Source organism: Musa acuminata, chromosome BXJ2-6, assembly GCF_036884655.1.
Source record: "Musa acuminata AAA Group cultivar baxijiao chromosome BXJ2-6, Cavendish_Baxijiao_AAA, whole genome shotgun sequence".
Classification (NCBI taxonomy): Eukaryota; Viridiplantae; Streptophyta; class Magnoliopsida; order Zingiberales; family Musaceae; genus Musa; species Musa acuminata.
Genome location: NC_088343.1, coordinates 466,375 through 476,678, shown reverse-complemented (window position 1 = coordinate 476,678; position 10,304 = coordinate 466,375). Strand labels below are relative to the sequence as shown.

General features: G+C 35.6%; 1 protein-coding gene across 2 annotated transcripts; it reads right to left on the bottom strand.

Moving 5' to 3' along the window:
- Positions 1 to 4,891: 4,891 nt before the first annotated feature.
- LOC135613377 (vacuolar-sorting receptor 1-like) lies at positions 4,892 to 10,115 on the bottom strand. Of its 2 annotated transcripts, none has more exons than XM_065110401.1 (10): positions 9,981 to 10,115; positions 9,577 to 9,892; positions 8,392 to 9,084; positions 8,184 to 8,272; positions 8,016 to 8,085; positions 7,850 to 7,933; positions 7,652 to 7,728; positions 7,338 to 7,419; positions 6,330 to 6,433; positions 4,892 to 5,208 (listed from the first exon to the last, which is right to left on the bottom strand). In XM_065110401.1, exons 2-10 carry the CDS (start codon positions 9,869 to 9,871, stop codon positions 5,113 to 5,115), a joined length of 1,590 nt encoding a protein of 529 aa, XP_064966473.1. In that variant the 5' UTR covers positions 9,872 to 9,892; positions 9,981 to 10,115; the 3' UTR covers positions 4,892 to 5,112. The 2 variants fall into 2 exon arrangements, with proteins under 2 accessions (XP_064966473.1, XP_064966474.1); XM_065110402.1 differs by having other exon boundaries at positions 9,577 to 9,895; positions 9,981 to 10,113.
- Between the last annotated feature and the right edge of the window lie 189 nt (positions 10,116 to 10,304).

Sequence of the window (10,304 nt, the reverse complement as noted above, 5' to 3'; positions counted from 1 at the left end):
ATATTATTTGAGATAAAAATGGAAAATTGTTGTAGTTGATGTTCTTGAGGTCCATGCCCAAGCATGACCCACCACCATGTGAGGAGCACATGGCGTCCCGGGCATAGCGGCTAATCCCATGACATGACATGGACCCATCCATTATCCCTTTGGAGCCACTCCATTCGTTATCCATGTCAAATGATGAGCGTATCTTGGAGCTGTGCCATGGCCATTAGATATGACATTGACCAAGGCATATGACAATGGCAGACGCCTTGTCTACTTCTCGACTGCAATAGGAAGAAACCTTCAATTGATGGAACATGCTTCCTACTCCTCCGAGGAGAACATAGTATTATGGATGTGTTTTCCTTAGCTATATATAGCCTTATTTTTCTTCATTATGAGTTCATGGTAATAGTTGAAGAAATTGATCAATTTTAAGCTATATATATTTGTAAAAAATGTATACTCAGTGCATAAAGCTTTTTCCGTAACAAGTTCTGAAAAGGATTAATGAATGCAACATAATTATTTTCATGAGTTAAATCCTAGAAAGGCTATATCTAATTATGCTTCTATAAATTGTATATATTATTTTTCTTTTGATTGAACTATTTTTTAGGTCATTTTCTGACTATTTAATATTTATTTGGATTCTTGATTGAATTAAGTTATGATAGTTGGTCCCGTTTTCTTCTCTTTTAGTTTCAAATACGTTTCATGATCGATAAATTTGTCATACAATTCTTCATATATTATTAGTGAGTCATGTGCCCGAATTATTATCGTCAGTTTTTTATATTCGTCTTCTGGGCTATTAAGAGTATGAACAATGATTTCTTCATTGCTCAATGATGACCTATTGAAGCCGAATCATCTATAATAACTTTTAGACTTTACATATAATCAACAATAGTACTTTCCTCTTGTGTTGTTTTCATCAAAGACTTAGCATGCAAGTGCGACAATGATCGGTGAGGGTGGTTTATAATTTGAACCATACTTCTCTACAATGTTGCATAAAGAAATTAATGGTGTTATGGATCCAATGATTAATGTTTGAATGGTTTATAGAATAAAATCGTAACCATAACTTCTTATTAGGATGAGTTCTCCTGGTATTTATATCTTTTTTTATGGACAACTAAGAGAATAATCGATGTAGAGATTGTTGAATTATATTTGTTAAGATATATGGTTGTTACCTTTGGAGAGCTTGAAGATGATTAAAGTTATTGCATTGATAGATATAAGTCTATAGGTTGAGATGAATGATTGTTAGGATCTAATCTGACAGAGACCAGATCGATGACACTACAAATCTCGAATGTGCATAAGAAAACAATCTTTTCATTCCTCTTCAGAGGACTCTTGATTGTGAGTGTTAATGGCACAGTTGAGAGGATGGTGAAAGGTAGTGGACTATTGTTAAGAGGTCGACCGTGGATCCAATATGCCAGTAAGTTCGACAATTGACAAGAAAGGGGCAAGGACATTGTTAAAGATGCTGGGTAGTAGGCGTTGGCATAAAAGTAGAGGGTACGCCCGTCAAGTAGAACTGAACAGCGATAGAGGCTTACCGGAGAAGTAGGTCAATCACTAGAGGAGATTGATTAAATCATCAAGGTGGAGTAGATCTACTACAAAGCATATCATGCTAGGTGATCAGAAAGGAGGAGTCATCAATCTTCATCTTCATTGCAATGCCAAAATCTTAAAGCGTAAAGCAAAAATCGAGGGCTGTAAAGTAGTAACAGGGATATCAAAGAAGAAAAAAACTTGCATGAAATAAGAGGACTCTAATACTATGAAGAATTTGAAGATTTATTATGAAAGGGATGATATCATTCAAGATAATATTTATTTAAATTTTATTCAAAATTCATATCCCATGGTCTTAGCATGTTTGATTCAAACATAAATTTTTTAACGTGATTTAAAAATTCAAATAACAACATAAGAAAAATATAAGATATAATTAAAACTAAGTTTCTCTTTTAACTTTCTACCTCTTAAACTCTCTCTCGAATCGATCATAAAAGGCGTATCCTACCTAATTTATTAAAGTTCTCGGTATTGAAACTCAATGTCGCCAAATAGTGCTCATCCAAGCCACAAATAATGCCTCTCGTATTGAAACCTATCCACATCATGTTGAGGTGTCCAACCACACAAACGAGAATGCTGCCTGCCACATGACATGTTAAGTTGCTTATCCATCCAAAAATGTCGGTTAACCCCAAGCGCATGGTGGCTTAGAAGACACAACAATTGCTAGTGTTAATGTCCATGTTAAGTCCCTTTCTATTGATGCATCTCATCTCCTCTCTCCATGGATATCGTGACATTCCGGTTTAAAGTGGATGAGAATATTAATAGATTTATAAAAGGTTTATAGATCTATTACCATAACTTTTAAGAGTTTAAATATTTTGAGTTAGTGGTTCAAGCTTACTAAATTAATCGATCAATTATCCTATGAAAATATATTTAATGGTGGGTATTAGAGTCTACTTACTCAGTAGGATTATCGACGATCATCTAGTTGAGCTATCATTAGATTGAGTCTCATGGAATCGGCTTAAATTAAACTAAATAGGTCAGACAATGTTGTCATAAAATATTTATTTTATGTAATGTCTGAAAGATGGGAGTAAAATTAAAAGAAAAAAAAAAGAATCAGCTCTCTTTGTTACCTTTTGCATTTAATTGGGATGAGAATCTACCCAAACACCCATGTCCCTCGGAAGGCATGCTCCGAAACTGTTTCTTGTGACATGACCCAGCAGCAGTACGTCCCATGCATGGCTTTGCCCTCCTGCCACTCGAATCACCCTCGAGACAGTGTGGTGTGACTCGTGATGCAGGTGGCTGTCACCCAAGTTGCTCTCCCATATTTCCATCTCACTCTGCTTGTTCACGTGGTTTTCCATGTAGAGTGAGAAGGACCTTGTTCCCAGTATGGCAGAAACCCTAGGCGATGAGGCAAGCTCAAACACTACTGTTCGATGGAACAAGGACGGATGCATGCATGCAGTCGGTCATCATGATGGTAGTTGACACTGAGCTCGCTATTAAGTGGAAGGTGGTTTTGATCAATGTCTATTAAGTTGTTGGGAATGAGATCCTAATATATTTATAATCTTTAACTTAGTTGGGTTAGAACCAACTTTGATAATCTAATACAAAATTATGTGAAATGTTTCACATGATTCATCGAAGACGATATGTTTGAGGTACTCAGATAAACTTGCTATCATTTCCATTAATTATGGTCAGCTGTTTAACTCGAATAGCATTCATTGCCATATTTTCCATTTGTTGATAAAAAAAACTGAATTGAGGTACTTTTATCAGAAAATTATTCATGTTATTATTGTGATATACCTCCTCATATCTTCTTTACGAAGTTATGTTCTTTAGAGACCAATAAGATGAACTCTTAACACTAGCTAATCTCTCTCTCCCTCTCTCTCCACAGCCCTTTCTAACCTTTGACGTACGTGGTTGCTTCTTATCCACGTTATTACCTGTCCACATTCATCATGTTCATGTGGTACTTTGACGTTGTTGCTTCCTATTTCCTCCAGGTCGTTACATGTCGATATATATTGATCGATCATGTTAATGTGGCACTTGGAGGTTTGTAATATGTAGGATGTATGATTGAATCTATGAGAGACTACATAATAAATCTATATATCTACAAGAAGACATAACACGTTGATGTATTAATGCTTTCAACCAAGAAGACATGGCAGGTTTAGTGTGGTGGTGGAGTTGAGAGGCACATGAACGGAAAATGTCGCCAGGATTTTAATTCCTTGGCTCTGCTTCTTCAATTCGAAAGCATGGGAGTAGGTTTGTGCATGTGAGTTTGCTCCCGTGATGGCTACTGAACAAGGAAGCAGAAGCACACATCCTCGGCGTGCTGTGCGCTTGGATTTATGTTCTTCTGGCAGGGGATAGCCTTCACCGTGGACTGCGTACGAAGCCATCGTTCATCGTCACAAACTGGAAGGTGACGACTACGACAAGTCCTGCTGATCGTTCTTTCCCGACTGGAGGACACCAACGTAACACAGAAATGATAAAATAGCCATTAAAATAGTTTTCCAAAATCATCCATGAATTCAAAGAATAATTTCTTTGTTGCAGTAAAAATATTAGGATCTTTTCTCTCTCCTTTCGATTTGAACACTCGACCACTTTATTTCCTGAAACCATTATTATTAAATATATTATTTAATAATAATGTAATCATTCCCATTAAGATTCATAATTCATTATCGAATTTCTTTATTTATTATGTTTTAAATTATTTTATTTTTTATTCATTATAAATAAAACCGTTATTATTAAATTAAATATTTAATATCATTAAAATTCTTCGTTATGGTCCAAATGTTATAAATTTAAATTAATTTTTAAACATTATGAGTTGGTGATAATAAATGTTGTTGATGGAGAACATCTATATAAACGAGGATTTTGGTCTCTGGGCTCAACATCTCTTTAAAGTCAAAAGGATTTTCTACATAATCTAAAGCAAGAGTTCTGAGCAGTTGAGAAGTACCAAAGTTTAAAAAAAAATCGCTGCAAAAATTCTTGACAACAATGATTGAAAATACGCTATTTTATTTTCGCATTAGTTTTATTGTGTTTCTATTATAATGATTTAGAAACACAAATTGGTATCAAAGAATACAACTTAGCTCTAAGAAAGACTGAGCTGGCAACACTTTAGCATGGACTTAATACAGACATTGCATTCGACCGGCACAGTACTTTGTGCAAGAGCTCGTTGTCCAGCCCACAATCTTCACTAGCACGGCTAACTCAGACAATTTTGCACACAATCCTATAACTCAAAGCCAGCTAGGAAAATAAATGGAGCTCAATCCCAAAAAACACAATAAATATATTATACTAACTTGGCTCAAAAATCTGTCTTGAGACTCACATGATACATCACTTTTAATTCCGTAGCATATGTGCATGTTGTATTTATCATCTATGAGTTTACATCACTGGTGCATTAGTAATCTTCAGATTTACAACAAAAATATTTGCTGCATTTTGCAGGTGAGTTCACATGAAAATAGAACTACATGCAGCAATTTGAACTCAGCTTTGGTCATTACGAATATGGCTCTGTGCTTCCGGGTTCTCCAGCGGCATGTACTGAGCCATGATAGCACGAATCTCCGAGTCCATGTAACTCTGCAGAAAAGAAATGTATGGTTGATCAGATGCTGAAACCGAGCTATTCAGAGCATAACTAATGACCTATTGAGCTGCTGCTGCTGCTGCAGCACGATATAGCCAAAGCCACAAGTTGGCTAAGGCGAGAAGGAGAAGGTAGAAGTCAGGATAAGCAAACAGTTTAGCTGTTAATGCAAGTGTTAAAGGATTCAAGACACCTCTATATAATTATTCTATAATCACGTTTGAACATAATTTCTTGATTCCTTCACTTCTCTTCTCTTTTTTTTTTTTCCTTCTCAACCAACCCAAATCAAGTTGATATCATGCCAAAACAACCACCACCATTTAAAGGTTCCCTGGCAATATTTATATTGTTAGAAAACAAATGATGATGATGATGATTGAGTTGCTTCTAGGTTACAAGGTTTCCTGGTAATATTTATATCAAGTAGACATCAATTCAACATAAAAGATTAAAATTCCAGGTTATTCATCAAACTTAGTATATGTAATATGATTCTCTCAATCCTTAGCGATATGAGTCTATCCTCTCAATTCATCTTTTTTCATCTCACATGAATATTTCTAACATCTTCCCATATTCATGCATTGGTCCATTATCTTCTATCTGCTATGATGCGGTTCATCTTTCTTCGATTAAACTACACAAACTGCAACTTGACTCAATCCTTCTCTTTTTAATTTTTTTTTCTCTTTTTGACTTGTTAAAATTAAATTTTGTCCATGACACCATATCAAAAATCTAGTAACGATGAATCGAAGGCTAACTGGTCAGGGTCAATTCAACTCATAAGCCTAAGCTACTAGGTTATGGATCAAATCTAATATATGTATCTAACTCTTTCAATCCTTAACAATATGAGACTATCTCTTAATTTATCTTTCTTTATATTTCTGACCTATATGCCTATACAAAGTATAACAATATTCAAATAATTCGAAGATATAGAAACATAAAAGATATTTCTAAATGAGGTGTAGTAGCATTGGAATAGCATATTCTAATTGATATGAGTAGATTCAGAATTTCACAGTGGCAAAGCTTGCATAGTGTCAAAACATCATTGACAAAACAAAGATATCTTGGGAAAAGCTAATAAGAGATCCAACTTTACCCGGAATCTGTACTTGTACAGACAATAAGCACCAACTCCAGCTATGGTTAGAATGAAGAAAACCGACAAAAAGCTCCATCCACCCTCCGTAGAAGGCTTCTTGGCTGGAAACATTCAGAAATGAATTAACAAACATTCTGAAACAAACAACTTCATAGGGTAGTAAAGAAAATATTCTTGCAATTTATAAAGGTTATTATTACAAAGTAACAAGCAGATGTATGTCTCCTACTATTTTATTGTGACTGATCCCTAAAAGATTATAGTGACCTGTCAACCTAAACCCCTAAGACACTCAGCTATTTTCTTTTATAGGAACCTGACACTTGAATGTTACAAGACACACAACACACATGCCACATTTTGTTTATTGAAATTGTTCTAGTCTTTTTGGTTCTCTATAAATACAAAGATTGTTCAGTGTTCAAAAAAAGAAATATCATGGAACTTTATAGTTAGAAAGGCACATTCGCAAATCTAGAGTTTGACAGTGCTCCAAACATATATATATATATATATATATATATATATATATATATGTGTGTGTGTGTGTGTGTGTGTGTGTGTGTGTGTGTGTGTGTGTGTGTGTGTGTGTGTGTATATGTGTGTGTGTATATGTATATATGTGTATATATATATGAGTGTGTATATATATACATGTATATATTTATGTATATGTATACATGTGTATAAATATGTATATGTATATATATATGTATATATGTATATATATGTATATATGTATATATATGTATATATGTATATATATATATATATGTATATATATATATATGTATATATATATATATATATATATATATATATATATATATATATATATATATGTATGTGTATATATATATGTATGTATGTATGTATGTATGTATATATATATGAGATGTCCTACCTATATTCTATCCAAACTCTTTGGTGCAGTAAGCATTCAGAAATGATTGCACAAAGTGAACAGTAACTACATCTACCACTAAAATATTGTTGACAGTGTACCTTTACAATGAGTGTATCCATCACCAACAAACTTCACACCTTCCACAACAGGGCACTCACATAGTCTTCCACGAAAAGTATCCTGAATAAGTAATAGAACATCATAAGAAATATATAGAACTAATAATCCACTTGCTAGTCTCTATTGAGACATTCGGGTTGGTTTGTGCATTATTGCACGAAGTGATAGGTTTCAAGTTCGAGTCTGTGTGAGCATCATGTATGTCATTTAATGTAATGAAAATATATTCTATTTTTTTCAAAATGAAAATCCACTTGCTACAGGTGTTGATTTGAGGTGCCAAAAGGAAGACCTTGCATGCAGTGATGTTAGAAGCCTTATCCTGCCAGCATCCACCATTGTTCTCTAGGCATTCATTTGTTTGTATGTCTGTATAGTCAAATGAATAAGAAAAAGAGTACTATCTCATTTTAATTCAGTTATCCTTTTGCAGAATGATAACACTAACAACTTGTAACAAGTAGCATATGAAACTCAAAAGTAATAATACCATCACTTAAACAAACAGCTGGCTCGGTCGTCTCTTTGAAACCAGCACAGATTGCTTTAAGCACTGCAGTTCTGTCCAGATTACCTGACCAAAAAAAGCAGAGACAGAAAGCTCAATGAGATTCCAGGAAACAACATGATGTCACATGATTGCTCAAAACATTTACCTCTATACTGCCTATTGTTAATAACAAGAGTTGGTAAAATAGTAACATCTCCACGGGAATCCTTTCCAATCTAAGTATAGAGACCAGATTAAGAGCAACAAAAGGTCATACAACATAAAAATAAATTGTATGAGAGAACATAATAATCCAACAAAAGCTGGTACTAACCTGTGCATCTTGCTCTGCTTTAAGCACAGGATTTTCTTCATCTGCATCAGGATCTCCCATACATTTGTTTATTTTCTTCAGATCAACGCCTGTTAAAAAATGCCATATATGAAGGAAAGAAACTAATCAACCATGCTTCCCTACTTCCCTCAACCAATTATGAGCCTCATCAAATGGAATAGACAATAAACAAACAGGTTAAGCTCACCAAGTGCTTTGATTACTTCTTCAGCACATCCTTTTGTGTATTTCTTTTCCTTCATAGGACAACGGATTGCAAAGTCAGTAACATAATCCCACCACAGCCAAGGCTTCCCACTTTCACTGGCAACCTTAAACAAACAGACTTGACGCAAGTTTTGCATCACAACATCTTTCCCATCATAACCTTTGCTGAAGTCCTGTTCAGGATCGGGTGCACAATATCTTCCATGGTTGATGCACTGGGATTTGCACCGCTTGCTAGAAAGAAAGATTTCAGCGCAATACCATGTTATGTAATGTGGGGTAAACTTGGTATAACTTTTTTTCTCTAGTATCTGTGCTGCTCCTTTGAAGTTCTTAAAAAACTGTATTTGACTGTCACATTTAGGGCCACATTCATCATTACAGTTTGTCCAAAATTCATATTCCACACGGTTGTCAGGATGGGGTAAAGACTCTTTCCAATCCAAATTGACACTAACCATATCACCATTCTCAATTGCTTTCTTCAAACGGTCTCCAAAGCTCTTGCTGATCAGTGCTGAAGGAATTGTGATGTTCTGTAGATAGTCTGCTTTGCTGTTCTCCTCCTCAGGTGTGTTCATTGTTATTAAAGGTTCTGCCACATTATCAGCAACAAGGACAGCAGCAGCTCCAGAATTCTGTGCATTCCATGCTTTTGTGATAAAGTAACAATCTGCTCACCACAATAACATAATTCAGTAGTAATTAGATAAGGACATGGTTTCATTAGACCTAAATTGCAGGTTTTCAGAAGGTGTAGTAATTGTAGCGACAACAAAGCAGAAATAGTTTCCTAAGTAAGACAGAAATATACAAAGTAGAATTGCTTGTAGAAGAAATAAAACTTAGAGAAATAATTCATCAAACTGGCAATCATCATAAACCATCCTCAAAAGCCGTTTTAATTTCTCTTTTCAAAGAATATAAGAAAGATTGAAAATTACACATAATGACAACAGTATAATTTGGATTGTTGTTCAACAAGATCAGATAAAATTCATAAAATTAATAACAAAAATGAGGTTGCTTTTGTTGCATAGGTCTCAATGCAGAAACTTCAACATTACATACACGAAAAGTGTTGTCAATATATCTGATCAAAGTAAAGAACCTACATTAATCGAACACAACAATTTTCTAGTGTAGATTAGATTTAGAACCTCACCTCCCCTATCTACTAGAAGAAAGGTAGGGAAGCCTCCAGGTTTAGACTTATAAGAAATGTCGAAGTCTTTGAAGTTGTGGCAGGCCTTCCAGTTGACCTTCGGATACGCCACGATCCCCACCATCGTCCCGCCGTACTGAGGAACGCCGAAGTTCCCAATAGCGGACTCGTAGATGCCTTTCAGTGAATTCGGCGACGTCACCTTCAAGCTGTTCTTCTCTACCACGAACCTCCCCCAACAAGTACCGCAAAGAAAAAGAACCGGCACCAATAACCACAGCATCCTTCCCCCCATTCTTTCGCAAATCTAAGCAACCTACTATCGAAATTACACTCAATTAACCGATCATAACAGAGAAAACCCTAGATTGTCAACAGAGTAGCAATAGGAACCGTAAACTTACCACTAAGACAAAAAAATATTTGATTTTCAGCTCGAAAACTCGGTCAGTGAAGTAATTCAAGATCAGGGGAAAGATTATCTTCCGAGCTGATGCCTCCAAAACAGAGAGACGAATAGCTGCGCAACACCCACCCGAAAGGGCAAAGCGATCGAAGCACGCCTGAATCCTAATCCAACAAAGCGACTGCTGGAAGTGGGAGGAAGGGGATGCAGGGAGGGGGTATTGGGAAAGCTGAATAGGTTTTGAGAGAGAGGAGAGGCGAAGCAATGTGGTGGCCTTCGCAGCTTCGTCTACTGTGGAAGGAGTCGCGCGCACACTCTTCTT

What these genes read in the sequence shown, in the direction of transcription:
- LOC135613377 (XM_065110401.1), bottom strand. Translation starts at nt 9,871, where the DNA reads ATGGGGGGAAGGATGCTGTGGTTATTGGTGCCGGTTCTTTTTCTTTGC. An exon ending in TCTTCTAGTAGATAGGGGAG is followed by an intron (nt 9,085 to 9,576) that starts GTGAGGTTCTAA and finishes TGTGGTGAGCAG; the next exon opens with ATTGTTACTTTATCACAAAA. An exon ending in TAACAATAGGCAGTATAGAG is followed by an intron (nt 7,934 to 8,015) that starts GTAAATGTTTTG and finishes TTTTTTGGTCAG; the next exon opens with GTAATCTGGACAGAACTGCA.